At 43.1% G+C, this 19,738-nt stretch overlaps 2 protein-coding genes across 2 annotated transcripts; both read left to right on the forward strand.

The window, feature by feature from the left end:
* Positions 1–356: 356 nt before the first annotated feature.
* Positions 357–13,289, forward strand: LOC134487796 (acyl-coenzyme A thioesterase 1-like). Its single transcript, XM_063289856.1, has 3 exons — positions 357–989; positions 2,267–2,469; positions 12,466–13,289. The coding sequence occupies exons 1-3, from the start codon at positions 416–418 to the stop codon at positions 13,057–13,059; spliced, it is 1,371 nt and encodes a 456-aa protein (XP_063145926.1). The 5' UTR covers positions 357–415; the 3' UTR covers positions 13,060–13,289.
* Positions 13,290–14,203: 914 nt separating this feature from the next.
* Positions 14,204–18,036, forward strand: LOC134487798 (acyl-coenzyme A thioesterase 1-like). Its single transcript, XM_063289857.1, has 3 exons — positions 14,204–14,942; positions 15,367–15,569; positions 17,075–18,036. The coding sequence occupies exons 1-3, from the start codon at positions 14,366–14,368 to the stop codon at positions 17,648–17,650; spliced, it is 1,356 nt and encodes a 451-aa protein (XP_063145927.1). The 5' UTR covers positions 14,204–14,365; the 3' UTR covers positions 17,651–18,036.
* The last annotated feature ends 1,702 nt before the right edge of the window (positions 18,037–19,738 follow it).

Raw genomic sequence — 19,738 nt, forward strand, 5'->3', positions numbered from 1 at the left:
GTAATATATTGGTATTCTAGAGGTGACGGACTCGTCCCTGGGGGAGCTGGGGGTGTTGACGACCGACAGGAAGCTCTGACGTGGGCTGGTCCATGACGTCACAAAGAGTCGGAAGCGACTAAATGAATAAACAACAACAAAACAGTAATATATCAACGAATAGGAAGTCAAATTAAAGACAAACGAAAGACATAACGGAAACGTGCTGAGATCGGACTCTGAATCCCCAAATTTACCCCGCCGAACGGGATAGGAGGAGGCAGAACCCGGAAGAAGCAAGGCCAGGCTCGTCCCAAGCAGAGGGCAACCGAGACTAGATCAACAGCTCCGACCAGTCCTCCTCTGCAAGGCACAGGAGGGTGGAGGCAGCTCTCTAGTCGCGGTTGCAATAGGCGGGTCCTGCTTTACGATTACGATGTTACGACTGTGCTTGAGTCGCTGCCTGCGAAGGACTTCGCTCGTGAGTTTCGGGGGTTGCCCGAGCCAGCAGCCGCAGGGAGCGCCTTTTTCTGTTTCAGCTTCTCGCATGGAGCCTCTCCTCAGCTTTTCTCCCCCCGACCGCAGCGTCTTCGACGAGCCGCTGGCCATCTCGGTGGAAGGGCTGCGGCCCCAGCAGGAAATTATCCTCCGCGCGTCGCTGGAAGATGAGCGCGGGGAGCTCTTCGAGTCCCGCGCCTTCTACCGAGCAGACAGCGATGGCCGCCTGGATTTGCGCCGCTCGCCGGCGCTCGAGGGCGGGACCTTCTCGGGCTTGGAGCCGATGGGGTTGCTGTGGTCGCTACAGCCGCAGAAGCCGCTTAGACGCCTGGTGAAGCGCGAGGTTGAGCGACCTTTTCGCCTGGAGCTGGAAGTGTTGGAACGCCAGGGAGGATCTCTGCCGGATCGCGTCCTGGTTAAGGATTCCCATGAGCGGAGATTGCTGGCCGACGGGGTGAAGAGAATCCCGGTGCGGGAAGGGAGCATCCGGGCCACCCTTTTCCAACCTCCCGGTAAACAGCAGGACGTTAATCTCCCTACAAAATCTACTGTACATTCAAGTCCCGGAGGATCAACTGGGATTGACTTAATAAATCCAGTTGTTTTTGGGCTTCTCACAGTCTCCCTGAATTGAGCCATAACTAAGCACATCAGCTGAGGCTGCCTAACTATTAGGTTGAGATTCAGTGGGTTGTGCAAACTCAGTCTTGGTGTGGCTAATTTGTGGTTCCATGGTTATGTTTGCACAACCCACTGAATTACAACCTGTAATGCAACCATATTTTAGCCTAGTGTGTTATATGAATTCAGAAAATACAATGGAGTCAGCAATAATTAACTTTTTTGTGTATGCCTTCAAGCCAGTCTTGGCTCCAGATGACTCCCTGCAGCTTTCTTGGCACCATTTTTGGAGATGGCTTGCCTTTGCCTTCTTTCTAGGGCTGAGAGAAAAAAACAGGCTGAAAGTTACCCAGCTGGCTTTGTGCCCAAGGCAGGACTAGAATTCACAGTCACTCAGTTTCTACTCTGGTGCCTTTAACCTCTACACCAAACTGGCTCTCTGAATTCAGAAAATAAGATCAGTGGAGTATACCATCATTACCTTTAAGTAAAGGTAAAGGTTCCCATTTAGTTGTGTCTGACACTAGGGGGTGGTGCTCATCTCCATTTCATGGCCAAAGAGCCTGCGTTGTCCGAAGACACTTCTGTGGTCATGTGGCCAGCATGACAGTCACGGAACACTGTTACTTTCCCACCGAAGTGGTACCTATTTATCTACTCACATTGCATGCTTTTGAATTGCTAGGTTGGCAAGAACTGGGGCGAGTGTAGGAGCTCACTCCGTCTTGAGGCGCTCTGGTCTTGAACTGCCAAACTTGCAGCCTTCCAGTCAACAAGCCTAGCATTTTAACCGTTGAGCCACCATGCCCCACAAATCATTACATTAGCCCTGGATAATTGTAATCCAAAAACAGCTAATGAATTCTTGGCTTTTACATGTTCACACATTATATTAAATCATGGTGGTTTAATAGAGATTTATAAGCCACTACTGAATGGGTTTTTGTAATGTACTAAGCCATAAAATGTGATTTCCAAACCACAGTGACTAGCTTCATGTGACAAAATAAGCTAAAACAAAGGAAGCATATTATAGCTTGGGCAGTTGTATGAATAAAGCCATGTGCCCTTTTGTGTTATATCTTTGATGCTGGAGTTTATATAAAGTATGCTAAGTTCTTAAGACATCTAAATAAAAAACAGCTGTTCTACTTTATATCTCTTGCAGGTAAAGGCCCCTTTCCAGGCATAATTCAGGTATCTGGAACTGGAGGAGGACTTCCTGAATATTCAGCTTGTCTGATGGCCAATCATGGCTTTGCCATATTAGCTTTGGCCTATTATGGGTATGAAGATCTTCCGAAAGAAATGAAGGAATTTCATCTGGAATATTTTGAGGAAGCTGTCAATTATATGCTAAAAAACCCAGTGGTAGGTTGCTATATTCATGGTCTTTGCAAAAAAAAAAATCTTTTCAGAAGGCTGATATGCTTGACAGCTGAAAAAAAGCCCTGTGCAGCTTTAAATTACCGCAGGTTTACTAAGAGTATGGTGTAGGAGTTAAAATGTTGACTAGGATCAGGGAGATCCGGGTTGTTCAGCCACAGAAACGTGTAAACTGGGGTCAGTCACTTTCTTAGCCCAGCTTTCCTGACAGGATGGTTGTTGAAGAGAAAATTGGAGGGGGGAGCACTGTGTATACTGCCTTGTGCTCCTAGATAATCCAACACGTAAATAAATGCATTTACAGGTAGTCCTCATTTAGTGACTGCCTCGTTTAACAATCATTTGCAGATATTACGGTGATGAAAAAGTAACTTTATGACCAATCTTCATATTTACGAACTTTGCAGGTGTGTAAAGCAAAGGAAAGCTGAAGATCATAGGTACAGTTGCGGTTTTACTTAGTGATTGCTTTGCTTAACAACCCAAGTTGCTGGTCCCAGTTGTGATCACTAAACCAGGACTCCCTGTAATTCATTATTTAGAATGCTTAGCATGTAATGCTTACATGCTTATGCTTACATGCTAATGCTTACATGCAAATGCAAATGAATGGCCTTCATTTGCATCGAGTTCTTCCCAAGAATTATTATTACCATTATCATATTTGTATGGCTGCCCATCTCATCTAAGCAACTCTGGGTGGCTCACAACAGGTAAAAAAACAATCCAATGAAAACAAGCTAAAAACCAATATATAAATATAAAAACTATCCATAATCAATTTAAACAAAAATCATGATTAGTGGCAGAATCTATCCATACATTAGTTCAACCCAGCCATTGTAAAAACTCCCTACCATTGCCAGAGCCCCAGTTGCAGTGGCAGAGCCATGTCTTTAGAGCATTCCTAACGGTTGTTGCCAATGTAGGGTCCGGGGGAGATGATGTTCCACACCCATGGCAGAAAAGGCTCTTCCTGGGTCCCACCAGTTGACACTCTTTTTTAGACAGGACCCATAACATGCCTCTCCTGCCTGTCCTGATGGGACATTTCTTCAGTGATACTGGCTGCTGTGGGCACTTGAATATGAAGGACAAATATTTGCAACAGCAAAGCTTTTATAGTGTGGGTTTGTGCTTGTTGGTTTTCATGTGCTAATCAGGGTCATGGGGAGACCAACCCAACTAGACTGCAGAAGCAAACATCATTTGGTGACACCAGCAAGGTGAGAGTTTACTGCAGGTTTATTAAGAGGAGGCAGTAGTTAAGATGTTGGGCTAGGATCAGGGAGATCTGGGTTTAGACCACTTGCAGATTGAAGTTCTGGATAAAGAACACAAGAATGGGTCTGGTGAGAAATGAGTGGGTTTACATCCAAAGGCCACAATCACTCTGAAAGTTGCTCCTTGAGGAATTTCCAGTGAGGATCCATGGCGAACTAGATCTCGCTCTATTGGAATTGAGAGACTTAGAGCAATCCCAGAGGATTCTGGTGAAGATATTAGAGAAAAGATTATTAAAGTCTTGGCAATTTTTTTTGGGATTGGAAAGAGGAAGATACAGATGCAGAAATTGATCAAGCATATACAATAAATTCAAGATTTGTGAGAACAAGGAATGTTGCAGGGGATGTTTTGGTGCACTTTATCAGGAAGAAGACAAGGGATCAAGTTTTGCAGCAGCATTTCAGTGCAAGACTGAAGACTGATAATACAGATATAAATGTCCTTAAAAGAAATTCCTATCAGAATTTTATGTAAGAGAAAAGAGTTGGGTTTTTTTACTGAGAGATTAAAGCAGAAAAGATGCCATTTCAATGGGAAAAATTGGAAGGTGTGATTTTTACTTTTAAACAGCAGAGATTTCGATTGAATTCTGTCCAGAAGGCGAGGGAATTTTTAGAAAAATTCAAAGAAGAATTGGAGGAGATTCAAACAGATATCAGAGGAGACTACACAAAAATTCAAACGGGTGCAACAGGAAACCGAAAAGGATGGTACTGAACTAGATAGTACAGGTATTGATTTTTCTAAAATTTTGGCTTGCTTATGGATTACAAATGCTTAACATGGAATATAAATGGAGCAAATACTTCTCAAATGAGAAAAAAAATCATTATTTGAAAAAATTGAAACAAGACATAACATCTACAAGAGAAAAATATCAGAAAAAAATGACAAAATATTTGATTTATAAAAATTTGGGTGAAGAATTTGTTTCAGCAAGAACTTTAAAAAATGCAGTTGTTTTGCATACAAAACCTCAACTTGTATTGACTGATGAGTATGGTAGATTTGGTGGAATGGAAGTTAATTTTCATGGGAGTAAGACTTTGATATGGGGAATTTATGCCCCAAATGAAGATGAAGAATGGTTTTCTAAATGACTTATGGAGAGATTAATAACTTTTTCTTATGAAAATTGGTATTGGATGGGTAATTGGAATGGAGAGATCTCCCCACAACTGGACAGAACTTCTGAGAAAAATATTAAAATCACTCAAGGCAAATTACCAAAAGTTTTCTTTCATTTGATGGACAATTTAGGGCTTGTTGATATATGCAGGCAGAAAAATGGTAATTCAAGAGAGTATACCTCTTTTTCTGAAAGGCATAGATCCTTTTCAATAATAGACATGATTTGGATTTCAAAAAATTTGGCTGACCCTCAAAATTTTCATATGTTTTAATTTTCACAGTTGGCTTATCCATGTGTGACACATTTTTCATGGTATTTTGGTTACAAATAAGCCTGCTTATCCGTGGATGGGCTTATCCACAAGATTATATGGGATATACAGGCACTTTCTTCAGCAAAGGATCGTTACCTTGTCGTGGTGCTGGAGCATGAGCACCTCAATGATGCCATGAGCTAAACCGTGAAGGGCCACCCAAGACGGGAAGGTCATGACAGAGAGGTCAGACTAAATGCGATCCCTGGGGAAGGTAATGGCAACCCACCCCAGTATTCTTGCCGTGAAAACTAAATGGATCAGTACAACTAGAGATATGTTGGTATACCATCGGAAGATGAGACTCCCAGGTCGGAAGGTGGTCAAAACGCTACTGGGGAGGAACAGGATGAGTTCAACTATCCCCAGACGTGATGACACAGCTAGCTCAAAGCTGAAAGGACGGCTAGCGGCCGACGGTGCTGCTGGTGAACGGCGAATCTGATGTTCTAAGGATCAACACACCATTGGAACCTGGAATGTAAGATCTATGAGCCAGGGCAAATTGGATGTGGTTATTGGTGAGATGTCAAGATTAAAGATAGACATTTTGGGCGTCAGTGAACTGAAATGGACTGGAATGGGCCACTTCACATCAAATGACCACCAGATCTACTACTGTGGACAAGAGGACCACAAGAAATGGAGTAGCCTTCATAATTAATAGTAAAGTGGCTAAAGCAGTGCTTGGATACAATCCAAAAAACGATAGAATGATCTCAATTCGAATTGAGGGCAAGCCATCTAACATCACAGTGATCCAAATATACGCCCCAACCACAGATGCTGAAGAAGCTGAAGTAGAGCAGTTCTAAGATGATCTGCAGCACCTACTGGACAACACACCTAAAAGAGATGTTATTTTCATCACGGGAGATTGGAATGCTAAGATGGGCAGTCAAATGACACCTGGAATTACAGGTAAGCATGGCCTGGGTGAACAAAACGAAGCAGGGCATAGGCTGATAGAATTTTGCCAAGACAACTCAATGTGCATAACAAACACTCTCTTCCAGCAACCTAAGAGACGGCTTTATACATGGACTTCCCCAGATGGACAACACCAAAACCAGATTGACTACATCCTTTGCAGCCAAAGGTGGCGGACATCTACACAGTCGGTAAAAACAAGACCTGGAGCTGACTGTAGTTCAGATCACGAACTTCTTCTTGCACAATTTAGGATCAGACTAAAGAGATTAGGGAAGACCCACAGATCAGCTAGATATGAGCTCACTAATATTCCTAAGGAATATGCAGTGGAGGTGAAGAACAGATTTAAGGGACTGGACTTAGTAGATAAGGTCCCAGAAGAACTATGGACAGAAGTCCGCAGCATTGTTCAAGAGGCGGCAACAAAATACATCCCAAAGAAAGAGAAAACCAAGAAGGCAAAATGGCTGTCTGCTGAGACACTAGAAGTAGCCCAAGAAAGAAGGAAAGCAAAAGGCAACAGTGATAGGGGGAGATATGCTCAATTAAATGCAAAATTCCAGAGGTTAGCCAGAAGAGATAAGGAATTATTTTTAAACAAGCAATGCGTGGAAGTGGAAGAAGACAATAGAATAGGAAGGACAAGAGACCTCTTCCAGAAAATTAGAAACATCAGAGGTAAATTCCAGGCCAAAATGGGTATGATCAAAAACAAAGATGGCAAGGACCTAACAGAAGAAGAAGAGATCAAGAAAAGATGGCAAGAATATACGGAAGACCTGTATAGGAAGGATAACAATATCGGGGATAGCTTTGACGGTGTGGTCAGTGAGCTAGAGCCAGACATCCTGAAGAGTGAGGTTGAATGGGCCTTAAGAAGCATTGCTAATATCAAGGCAGCAGGAGACGATGGCATCCCAGCTGAACTGTTCAAAATCTTGCAAGATGATGCTGTCAAGGTAATGCATGCTATATGCCAGCAAATTTGGAAAACACAGGAATGGCCATCAGATTGGAAAAAATCAACTTATATCCCCATACCAAAAAAGGGAAACACTAAAGAATGTTCAAACTATCGAACAGTGGCACTCATTTCACATGCCAGTAAGGTAATGCTCAAGATCCTGCAAGATAGACTTCAGCAACTCATGGAGCGAGAATTGCCAGATGTACAAGCTGGGTTTAGAAAAGGCAGAGGAACTAGGGACCAAATTGCCAATATCCGATGGATAATGGAAAAAGCCAGGGAGTTTCAGAAAAACATCTATTTCAGTTTTATTGACTATTCTAAAGCCTTTGACTGTGTGGACCAGAACAAATTGTGGCAAGTTCTTAGTGGTATGGGGATACCAAGTCATCTTGTATGCCTCCTGAAGAATCTGTATAACGACCAAGTAGCAACAGTAAGAACAGACCATGGAACAACGGACTGGTTTAAGATTGGGAAAGGAGTACGGCAGGGCTGTATACTCTCACCCTACCTATTCAACTTGTACGCAGAACACATCATGCGACATGCTGGGCTTGAGGAATCCAAGGCTGGAGTTAAAATCACTGGAAGAAACATTAACAATCTCAGATATGCAGATGATACCACTTTGATGGCTGAAAGCGAAGAGGAACTGAGCAGCCTTATGATGAAGGTGAAAGAAGAAAGTGCAAAAGCTGGCTTGCAGCTAAACCTCAAAAAAACCAAGATTATGGCAACCAGCTTGATTGATAACTGGCAAATAGAGGGAGGAAATGTAGAAGCAGTGAAAGACTTTGTATTTCTCGGTGCGAAGATTACTGCAGATGCTGACTGCAGTCAGGAAATCAGAAGACGCTTAATCCTTGGAAGAAGAGCAATGACAAATCTTGATCAAATAGTTAAGAGCAGAGACATCACACTGACAACAAAGGTCCGTATAGTTAAAGCAATGGTGTTCCCCGTAGTAACATATGGCTGCGAGAGCTGGACCATAAGGAAGGCTGAGAGAAGGAAGATCGATGCTTTTGAACTGTGGTGTTGGAGGAAAATTCTGAGAGTGCCTTGGACTGCAAGAAAATCAAACCAGTCCATCCTCCAGGAAATAAAGCCAGACTGCTCACTTGAGGGAACGATATTAAAGGCAAAACTGAAATACTTTGGCCACATAATGAGAGAACAGGACACCCTGGAGAAGATGCTGATGCTAGGGAGAGTGGAGGGCAAAAGGAAGAGGGGCTGACCAAGGGCAAGGTGGATGGATGATATTCTAGAGGTGACGGATTCGTCCCTGGGGGAGCTGGGGGTGTTGATGACCGACAGGAAGCTCTGGCGTGGGCTGGTCCATGAAGTCACGAAGAGTCGGAAGCGACTAAACGAATAAACAACAAAACAGGCACTTAAAAAAGTATTATCGTATATATTTGCGGATAAGCCGAACCCAATTTTGGGGGTTTTATTTGGCACCTGTCATGTTCACCATTTCAATGTTCTGTTAACATCGTAACGTTTCACATGTCAAACCTTTAATCCGTGTATTACATGCTTGACCGTTTGCTGGTATTTTCCATTATTGCTGTGTTCTTTATTTTGCTACTTTGGAATGTATGTTTGGGTTTGCAACTCTGTTCAAGGTTACTTTCCCAGGCAGATGTAACGGTTGCTAGCACCTGGGAGGGGGTGGTTGCTAACGAGCGCTCGGGGCGGGACTGGGTTGGAAGCAAGGCTTTTAAGTTTGTATTTGGCGTGCTTTTGCTCATTCTCAGCTTTCTCTGTATTTGCATACTATTCCTTTAATAAATCAGTTATCTTTAAGCCCGGGCTTGTGAGACTGAGTATTTGGGATTAGGCAACCATTACATAAAGCTGAGAATCATTTATATCATCTTCCGCTAGCCCCATCCAAGTTTGGGTAAAGGGGAGCGCTAGCGATGACAGAACCTCAACTACGCGAGAGTGATGGGAGCAAAGAAGAGCCGGACTCAACAAAGACCCTGGTAGCTCCGAGTTCGCGAGCCCAAAGGGCAGCACGTCAAGATAAGCGGGATGCCCAATTGGATGATCTATTGTTGGCGGTGCAGGGTGCTACAAGGGGTGAACTCCAACCCAAGGTGGAAGCAAGAACAAGGAGGGAATCACCACAGCCATCCTGGGAACATGAAATCCCCTTATCACCGAGGGTGGTAGTGACCACTAGACCCTTAGAAGAGCCTGTCACCCCTGCCCGCATGAAAGCAATAGAGGATAAAATGGACATGATAGTGGCCCTCCTGAAGGATATCCCCAGAGGGTCGGAGTCCCTGCAGGAAGATTGGGAGGAAGACCCCACCCAACTGGCTAACCCGAGAGAGAGGTCCCCGTCACTCAGGGGAAGAAGTAGGACTCGGACTTCCCGACAATTGAGGGGAAGGGAGTCGAGAGCAACCAGGGATCGGCCACCACTGGGGGCTTGACGTGCGTTGACGTTTGCGGAGCCATCACAGCCGGCGGAGCCGATAAGAACCCTTCCACCGTTTGGGGTAAAGTTTGATGGCGACCCTACCAAGCTCTCTTTTCTCATTACCAATGCTAGACATTATATGGAAGATTGGGGGCGATGTTTTCGTTCGGAACAGGGTAAAATTAATATTATTGCCAACAAGCTGAAGGGGAGGGCAGCGGATTGGTATGTGCAGTTATGCCAAACAGAAGCTACGGAGTTAGAGGACTTTGATGAGTTTCTGTGGGCACTAAAACAGCATTTTGAAGACCCCTTGGCCCAAGAGAGAGCGAAAAGGGCACTGAAAAAACTTTATCAGGGAACCCTCTCCGTCGCAGACTACGCTTTGGAATTTAAAGCCCTGGCGGGAAAGGTGGAGGATTGGTCCCAGTCAACTTTAGTGGAAATGTTTAAACAAGGACTGGAGACGGAAGTCCTCCGGTGGGCTTTGTGTCGGGACGATCCCAAAACGTTGTATGGGTGGATACAGTTGGCGGGCAGCGCGGAAAACGCTCTAGAAACGTTCACCCATAGCAAGGAACTGAAGCAGGGCAGAGCAAGTAAAGGGGCTCGTGCCATGGGATTTTCAAGCCGCCCTAAAACGAAAAGTTGGGAGGAAGAAAGAGAACAACGATTTGCGAAAGGTCAATGCCTGAGATGCGGGAAGGAAGGGCATCGTGCCACTTCGTGCTCGAAACGCAGACCGGAGGAACGGCCAGGGAGATCGTCGGGAAAATCGCCATCACTACCGCATAAGATGAGGGCTGCCTGCGCAGAAGTCGACCCTTCAGACCTCCCATTTGGGGAAGAGGAGGAGGAATTACAGTTCAACCAGCCGGCGGGAAAAGACTACCACCTGCTCTGAAGGGCGCCGTTGGGCAGGTGGAAGAAACCGGGCACGACCACGATTCGGTGAGTGGGAATTTTCCTACACTGACTGTCAAATTGAAATTGGGATCTAGAACCAAAACTGTGGAAGTCTGGGCTATGCTAGATTCGGGTTGTTCACGTTCACTAATGCATCCCAATGTTGTAGCTGCCTTAGAACTGCCCACGTTCCCTTTGCAACGGCCAATGATCTTCACGCAATTGGACGGAACTATGGCTGGGGGAAAAGCGGTCACCCACTCCACAGGACTGGTGGCTTTGCAAATGGGTACCCATTGGGAGAAATTACCTTTTGTCATAGCTCCAGTGGGGGGTCCTTTAGTCATTTTGGGAATGCCTTGGTTCGTACAACAAAACCCTTTTATCAACTGGCTGCATAGAACTGTAACGTTTGCTGATGGATTTTATAAAGCACCAGAAAAAGACTTACTGGAGGACATTGAGGGTGGACAGGTGGCTACCACCACTGTACAAACACTTGAACCCCTAGAAGGACTGCCCAAGCAATACCAAGATTTTGCAGATGTGTTTGGAGAGAAGGAAGCAGATCGCTTACCGCCTCACCGAAAGACAGACTGTGCCATTGAATTTCTGCCCAATGCGAAATTACCTCACCCAAAAATCTATGCCATGTCTCCTAAAGAGCTGGCTACACTGAGGGAATTCATTGACAAAAACCTAGCTAGGGGTTTCATTGAGCCAGCAAACTCCCCGGTGGGGGCACCTGTTCTCTTTAGACCAAAAAAGGATGGTTCTTTGAGACTATGTACCGATTTCCGCGGGCTCAATGCAGTATCAATATTAAATAAATATCCTTTACCCCTCATCAAAGATATGTTATCACATCTGGCCAGAGGCAAAATCTTCTCAAAATTAGATTTAAGGGAAGCCTATTTTCGCATTCGCATAAGGGAAGGGGATGAGTGGAAAACAGCATTTAACTGTCCTCTCGGGGCTTTCCAATACAAAGTGTTGCCTTTTGGTTTGTCTGGGGCACCTGGGGTTTTTATGCAACTCATCAATGAGGTCTTGCATGACCACCTATTTAACGGGGTATTAGTGTATTTGGATGATGTATTGATTTATACTGAAACCATGGCAGAACATATTCACTTGGTGCGTCAAGTGCTTGCTAAACTGAGAAAAGCAGAGTTGTATGAGAAACTGTCTAAGTGTGCCTTCCATCAATCACAAATTGATTACCTGGGATATAGAATTTCAGCAAAGGGCATTGAGATGGACCCTGCCAAGGTTGAAGCCATTTTGGCATGGGAGCCTCCCCATACCAGGCGGCAATTACAAAGTTTCCTTGGATTCGCCAACTTCTATAGGGCATTTGCCCAAAATTTTGCTGAAACTGCCCTTTCATTTCAAAGAGCTGTTTTTCCCACAACATAGTAATTTTAGCTGACTTTAATTCTTTGGTTTTGTTGCTTAGCATGTTAAGTTATCCCAGTGATTCAGTATGAAGCCAGAATGTGTGGTTAATTCTGTAAAATTAACTAAACTGAGCTCTGTTATCGTACTGCTGTAACAACTTTATTCTTTGTGCTATGCTCCTGAAATAGATCGTAGAAAGGTCAAGGTCCGTAACAACTCATTTCTTTCCATTTTGGGCAGCCAAAGGGATGCAAGATTCACTGAAGCATGAAAGCTTTAGGCAGTTACTGAAACAAAGCAATTCAACCGGAAAAGTAAAATGGTTTGGGGTTTAGAATTCTGGCAAAACTGCAGATAAATAGCATGGATTATTTTCCTGGAGGCTGTGTTCACATAACACATAATTCTGGTTTGCTTATTGACTAAATCACGGTTGGGTCCATACAATATGCTGTGCTTAACAAGATTTCTCTGGTTTTCATTGTTCTCTGGTTGTTATGTGAACATAGCCATGGGATAAGCATGTGATAGAAACAGTGTTAGCAGTCTTATACACCTGATTCCATGTGAATATGATTTTCCTTTTCTCTCCTTTTTTTTAGATTAAAGGTCCAGGAATTGGGTTGTGGGGACACTCCAAAGGGGGTGACCTCTGTGTTTCCATGGCCTCTTTTTTAAAGGGCATCACTGCAACAGTCACAGTTAATGGTTCTATAGCCAACATAGCTGCAACACTACACTACAAGAATATCACCATTCCACCTCTTGGCTTTAATATAAATCGGATGAAAATTGATCAGAATGGAGTGGGTGACATTATTGATGTCCTGAACAACCCATTTGAGGGTCCTGACCGCCAAAGCTTAATTCCATTGGAGAAGGCTGAAGGACGCTTTCTTTTTATTGTGGGCATGGATGATCATAACTGGAAGAGTGAATTCTTTGCCAATGAAGCTGCCAATCGTTTACAAGCTCATGGAAAAGAGAAACCTGAAATCATTTGCTATCCTGGAACAGGTCATTACATTGAACCTCCCTATACACCATTGTGCCCTGCTTCAATCCACTTTTTGGTGAGAAAACCAGTGATCTGGGGGGGCGAGCCCAGAGCACATGCAGCAGCGCAGGTAGATGCTTGGAAGCAGATTCAAATCTTCTTTCACAAAACCCTCAATGATAGCAAGAATAAAATGTGAATGAGTTGGTTATGAGCTGTATTTCAGGTGGATGCATGTATGTTTACTAAGCAAAATGCTGGGGATGAGAGATAAGCTGGGAACTGATATGAAATGGGGGCAAGAACAAGCAGACTGTCAGGTGATGGTCATTTGAACTTTCTTTTCCTAATCTTCAAATACTGTATTTGCATTCTCTATTCTGTATTAAAGTCCTCAAGACTGGGATCTGCATGCAGTTGATGGCACAAGATGGTGGCTACGACAGTGTGGTTTTGATTTATTTTAATTTAATGGCCACCCCTCTTACCACAGTGACTCTGGGTTGCGAACAAAGTTTAAATGGAAACCACAACAGAAAATCTTAAGACATACCATGCTAAATATATAATTCAAAGCAAACACCACAGGGAAGCCCTGGGATCCACAGTGGGGATGCCAGCATGTTACTGGCAGAGAGAATTAGATTTAAAAAATCAAGTAAATAGGAATGTGTCATCTTTTCTCCAAGTTGTTTTCAGCAGAAGGGAAGGTAATTTTCTCTGACTGAGAAGTTTGCTGTATAGTATTCATCTGCAAAATAATCATTCAAATAAGCACTTCAGCCAGGAGATAATGTTCTAAATGGAACTGCTGCTTCTGACAAGGGCCAACTGAAGAAGAGGTCCAATTGTGTAATCATCTTTCAGATAGTGCAGAAAAATGATGTAACTTACAATATAAGTTAACTGCATCATATTGTCTGGATACATCTCAAATAATACAACACTTATGCAGAAAAATTAAACTGTCTACTATTAACATTTGTGTTATAAGGCTGGAGCAATCTGTTAAGTTCTGGGTTCAGCCCAATTTATAAACTTCCCTTTTTTTTTACCAGCTTTGCCCTTTCTTAATTTGTCTTACTTCTTTTGAAAACTGTTCTTATTTTTTATTGCTAATCAGATAACATACATGTTGGTGTTAAATTAAAAATGAGTTTAGAAGTTAAAGAAATTCTACGTATTTGCAGATCCAAATAAATGTTACCCAGTGTTTCTTTTTGCATTGATGGTGAAATGTTTCAGCTGAAATAAATGACTAACACTTGCTAAGACGCTTCAGGTCATTCTTCCTGTCGCGTAGTTTGACTACCACTGTACTCTGATGCGTCCAAAACCGCCCTCGAGCTCCCCGTTTCGGAAGCGTGATCTCTGAGATCGATTGCTACAGTCTCTCGCGTCTTCCCGCGGATTGTCGGACTGAACAGAAGGGGTTAGTCCTTCGCTTCTAGTTCCGCCGATCAGCTGGTATTGCGGGGAGTTCGGACAGCCCCAGCGAGCCCATCATGTGGCGAAGGGTCATAGGCAGAGCGTGGGACTTCCGCCTGGAGTATTTGCGGGGGCCGTGCCACCCTTTGGGGAGGATCTTTCCGCGAAGCTACGAACGAAGAGGAGTGGTAACGGTCTCGGTCACTCCCGCTGCAGGCTTGGCAGATCAGCCCGCGAAAATTACGATCGAAGGACTCGCGCCTTCGCAGGGAGTGACGCTCCGGGCGCTCGTGGTGAGTGAGCAGGGGAGCCTCTTTGACTCCTGCGCACATTACCAAGCGGACGGGCAGGGGGGAATAGACCTGTCCAAAGATGTCTCGAAGGGGGGAGACTATGTCGGAGTTGAGCCCATGGGGCTATTTTGGAGCCTCTCCCCCGCTGCCATCGAGAAGCCTTACCAAAGGCTGGAGCCCGGGCACGTGGAGCGTCCCGTGAAAGCGGAGATCTCGGTGCATCAGGAATACAGCCAACCCGGGGCTATCCCCGGACAGGTGCTTGCCCGAACGAGCGTGGAAAGATGGTTCACTCTTCCTGACGTGAGAAGGATCAGGTTGAAGGAAGGTGCGGTAAGAGGCAGCTTGTTCCTTCCCCCGGGTAAGTAGAGGAGGACGTGCATTTGAGAGTTCCGGCTGCTTTTTCTGTCTCGAGTTAGGAATTTCCTTCAGTCTTGACAACTGCTATGCTGTTGCAGCTGCAGTCCAAGCCATCAAACCGGAATAAGCAGTGAGCCGTTTGTGGTAGTGTGCGCAGGAATATAGGGTTGATGGGCAAAGCTCAGGTAGCTTGGCCAACTTCAAGCAGAGGTCATGCCTTTCCATAGCACAGGGGATTAAGCATGTGCTGAACTGGCTTGTATTTGGATCTAACCTGTGGCAGTCTTACCAAAAATATTTTTAAAATGAGCTTGTAAGAAAAAAGAAACAATTCTAAGGGGGTTTCAGTATAAAAAATTAAATTTAAAAAATCCCGTTAATTATATCCAGCCCCAACAACATTGATCACTATCTACTCTTACTAGGGAATGGCCCATTTCCAGGTGTGATAGACATGTTTGGTGATGAAGGTGGGTTAATCGAATTCCGATCCAGCCTTCTGGCAGCCCATGGCTTTGCTGCTCTTTCTTTGCCATATTTTAATTTTGAGGATCTCCCAAAAGTCATGGACGATTTCCGCCTTGAATATTTTGAAGAGGCAGCCAGGTTTTTGCTGCGCCATCCAAAGGTGAGTGTTGTGAAGAAAATGTTTTTATCTGTAATACAGTTTGCATACTAATGCACCAAGACAACCTTGAAAATATATTCTTCCAATGGATTCTGAATGAAAAAATTATGAGGAACGAAAAGAAAAACGTCTACCAGTATCTCTCTGCTGTTTTGCCAGGAAATATACATCACTGATACTGTTGTGATGAAGCTCCCACACAGTGACACAAAACAACAAAATGAGTGCTTGTATAGCCAGGCATTTTTACTGTGCGAAAAGAGAATGAGTAGGAAAACTTTACAGGAGGTGGAAAAAAATCAGAGGCCATAAAACTAGAGAGGGAGAACTGTAGAATTAGCTGGAAACCATAACATGAAAGTTCAGGACTGCCAGGAAGAGATGAAACACTGAAACTTCAGGCTGTAAATTAACAGAGATGCTGTGCAACAAACCTGAATTCCTCTGGACATGTGTTTATTTCCAGAGTCATGAATGACAACAGAACCTATCCAAAACTGATCCTTGGATGACTACAAAGAGCTATTCTTTCTGGAAAAGTCTGGAAGATTCTAGAAAATAATAAGCCAAAAAGCCCCTTCTTTACACAGAAGGCATAAGATTACATCTGCAAATTGGGGAATAACTCATGCACAAACTATTATTTTCTGCTCCACTTTCCTCTAATCTTTGGCTGGCAACTTAAAATGTAGTAATCAAATATGAAAAATTGGATGAGGGGATGGATGAACATGGAATTTGGATGTAAATTTATTTAGGTTATAATAAACATGGTTTCTAACATCTACTGCATTAATCTTGTGTGCATAAATTTATGCATAATACTGACACTAAACAAACATATTAATATGTCAGTTCAGATTAGAATTCATGTATTGATTTGGTTCTCAGTGATAGTGACAATGGACATAATTCCATGACAATGGACATAATTTAGAAGACTTCAAATATTTTTCTTTATAGAGTCTTCATTAAAAACTGGACTGTTTCCAAGAAAACTATGGAAAGCATACTTTAGCTAATAATCACAGCACATTCCAAAGATTTAATCACAAACACAAAGATAACCATTTTCTGATCAAAGCAGGGTTGTTCTCCCCTACCCCACTCCCCAACACGTTGCTCATACTTTTTTCATTCAGAATATTTTGGAGAGAATTCATCTAGGTTAGCCTTAAAAATAATTTAATATATGGGGATCTCTTTATACCATTCTCAAAGCAGGACGTGGTACAAAGTAGAAAAGCTCTTTCTGAAGAAGCAGATAGATTATATTTTTATTTTGAAAAGGAGATACATTATATAGTCTTACTGTAAACACACTAGGACTTTACTCATTGAAGTTTATTACTCAGTATTTTTAACAAATCTGGCCTGAGATGCTCCATGGCACTTATTAATAAATAATTTATATGATAAATATGTTTTTGAAAATAGATAATAAATCATTTATCTTCCTTTTAATTCTGGTCAATAATCTCACCCATGCTGTTTCATTCATGAAGGTTAAAAGGCCAGGAATTGGTGTCATTGGAACTGGGAAAGGAGGAGAACTGGCTTTGTCAATGACGACCTTCCTTCCAGAAGTCGTGGCTGCCGTCTGCATTTCTGGCTGCAGCTCCATCACTGCCAGTGCCCTTCATTATGGAAAACTGACTCTGCCTGGGCTTCGCTTTAATATGAGCAGGATCAAGATTTCGGACAACGGAGTATTTGACATTTACGAAGCTTTGGATGACCCAAGGGATCCAGCCAATTCACAGTGCCAGATCCCCATAGAAAAGGCAGAAGGCCATTTCCTTTTTGTGGTGGGAGAGGATGATCGCAATTGGAAGAGCTCTTTGTATGCTGAAATAGCTATTGCATGCCTACGCCAGCATAGGAAGGACAATTTTAAACTCTTGAGTTACCCTGGAGCAGGCCATCAAATTAATCCATCTTTTTCTCCTGTTTGCCTGGTAGCTTTAGACCGTGTTCTAGGGGTGCCTGTTCTGAGCGGTGGAGAGAATAGAGCTCATGCCCATGCCCAGGAACATTCCTGGGGGAAGATTCTTGAGTTCCTGAATTTGCACTTGAGATGAGATGAGCAGGCAGGTGGCTGAACACTGAAATAAAATGAGAGAAAGCAAGTTCCAAAGTAAACTAAGAAATGGTCAGAGGCTGACCAAGTAGGATGGGCAGAGATAACATATAAAATGTATGCCTATTCTGGTTAAATTAGCAACAGTTTGGATAACAAGATAAGATTAGTTCAGATGGAGTGGCCAAAAATACATGTTTTAGAGATGTAATCTAAAGTAGTGGACTGAAGAATGGCTTTGTTTAAATTAATGTTCATGGAGTTACAAATGCTAGTTAACTCCTAAAGCACTGCACCGAATGATACACAGCCAGCTGCACCAAATATAGCTTCTTCCATTTTGAGATCGTATATCCAGAATACAGCTATTTTCTGCCTTCTGGCAATTTTATGTCTGGAATATAACTTCAGCACACATAGCCAGTACGGTATGTATTGTTAGTTGAATAGAGAGAACTCTTAAATGAGAGGTAGGTATTATGATTTACAATGATGTATGAGACCGCTTGCAAAGTCTGTTAACCAATTCAACATGAAAGGTGGCAGGTTTCTGTTTGGCTGTTATACAAATTATAGTGGCTTTTACAACACATATACCTGTTTTACATAACATACCAAAACAAGGTTTGTTTAGCTACTGTACGTAAAGGTAAAGGTTTCCCTTGACATTAAGTCCAGTCATGTCCGACTCTAGGGGGTGGTGCTCATCTCCGTTTCAAAGCCGAAGAGCCGGCGTTTGTCCGTAGACACTTCCGTGGTCATGTGGCCAGCATGACTACACGGAACGCCGTTACCTGCCCGCCGAAGCGGAACCTATTAATCTACTCACATTTGCATGTTTTCGAACTGCTAGGTTGGCAGGAGCTGGGACTAGCAATGGGAGCTCACCCCGTCATGCGGATTCGAACCGCCGACCTTCCGATCGGCAAGCTCAGCGGTTTAACGCGCAGCGCCACCGCGTCCCTATGTTAACTACTGTACATTATAGCTTATGTGTGAATCCAGCCAAAATCAATCTTGTCAAAACTGCCAAAATCTTTAGGCAGAATCAGATTTTTTTTAAAACTAAATAATACAAAGCGTATTACAGATTCAAATTTTACTAAGACTGAATTTGTAATTTTAACCAAAATGTATTTCCAAAATACAAAAACCAGCCAGTTAAAACATTTAGAGAGTATCCGTTCTTACAGCTTGTCACCATAGGAGCTCTCTAACACAAATCACCCTGAAGACTATAAATATATTTAACTGCTGAGCACATAGGTACTACCTAAATTGACATTTATAATGGTTCTGAGAGAACAAATTGTGAAATATTTAGCATGAAGTATCACTGATGTTATATTCTTAAAAGTACGTTTTATTGCAACTTTTTCAAGCGCTATACTTTGTAAAATTGCATCTCTGAAGCATGTGTTTCTTGAGTCTCATGCATCTACACAAGCACACAGACAGACGCTCTTTTCTTTTGCATTAGTAAGTAGGACCTGAGAGCAGAAGAGGTGTTTTAGTTTCCCAAGGGAAGATTTTTCCCATAGGAAAAGGGCTGTTGAGCTGACAAAAACAACGGAGACTTAAAAAATAAAAAATCTGGTGGGTGGGAGAACTTCTAGTACTGGAAAACTATGTGATGGCTGGCAACACAAAATGGATCTAGACAGCACTGACTGTTGAAGATTTGTTACTGGTGGTGATCCTGAGACAGGTCTGCATTACAATGCTAAAGGATTGTTGGTTCAAAGAGAATCTGACATCTCAAGTGGAGAAGACTTACCAACACCTGAAGAGAAAAATTGCAGAATTGCAGAATCTCTTCTATTAGTATTGCAGAATCTCTGCTACCTTTCACAAAAGGTCTCCAGTAGAGACTAAATGGTTCTACTAATCAGAGAGAAAGCTTGTGCCAACCTGAAAGAGGAAATGCTGACCAGCATATTAAGCCCCTTACTTATCTCTAAATAGAAAGTAAGAGGATATTTAGAAATAGATTATTCTACCAATATATTAATTAAACAAATTTATAGAATGCATTCCTAGGTAGAGAACATTTAGGTTGGTGTGGTGGTTAAGGCACCCGGCTAGAAAC

This window comes from Candoia aspera, chromosome 1 (assembly GCF_035149785.1).
Source record: "Candoia aspera isolate rCanAsp1 chromosome 1, rCanAsp1.hap2, whole genome shotgun sequence".
NCBI classification, from domain to species: Eukaryota; Metazoa; Chordata; class Lepidosauria; order Squamata; family Boidae; genus Candoia; species Candoia aspera.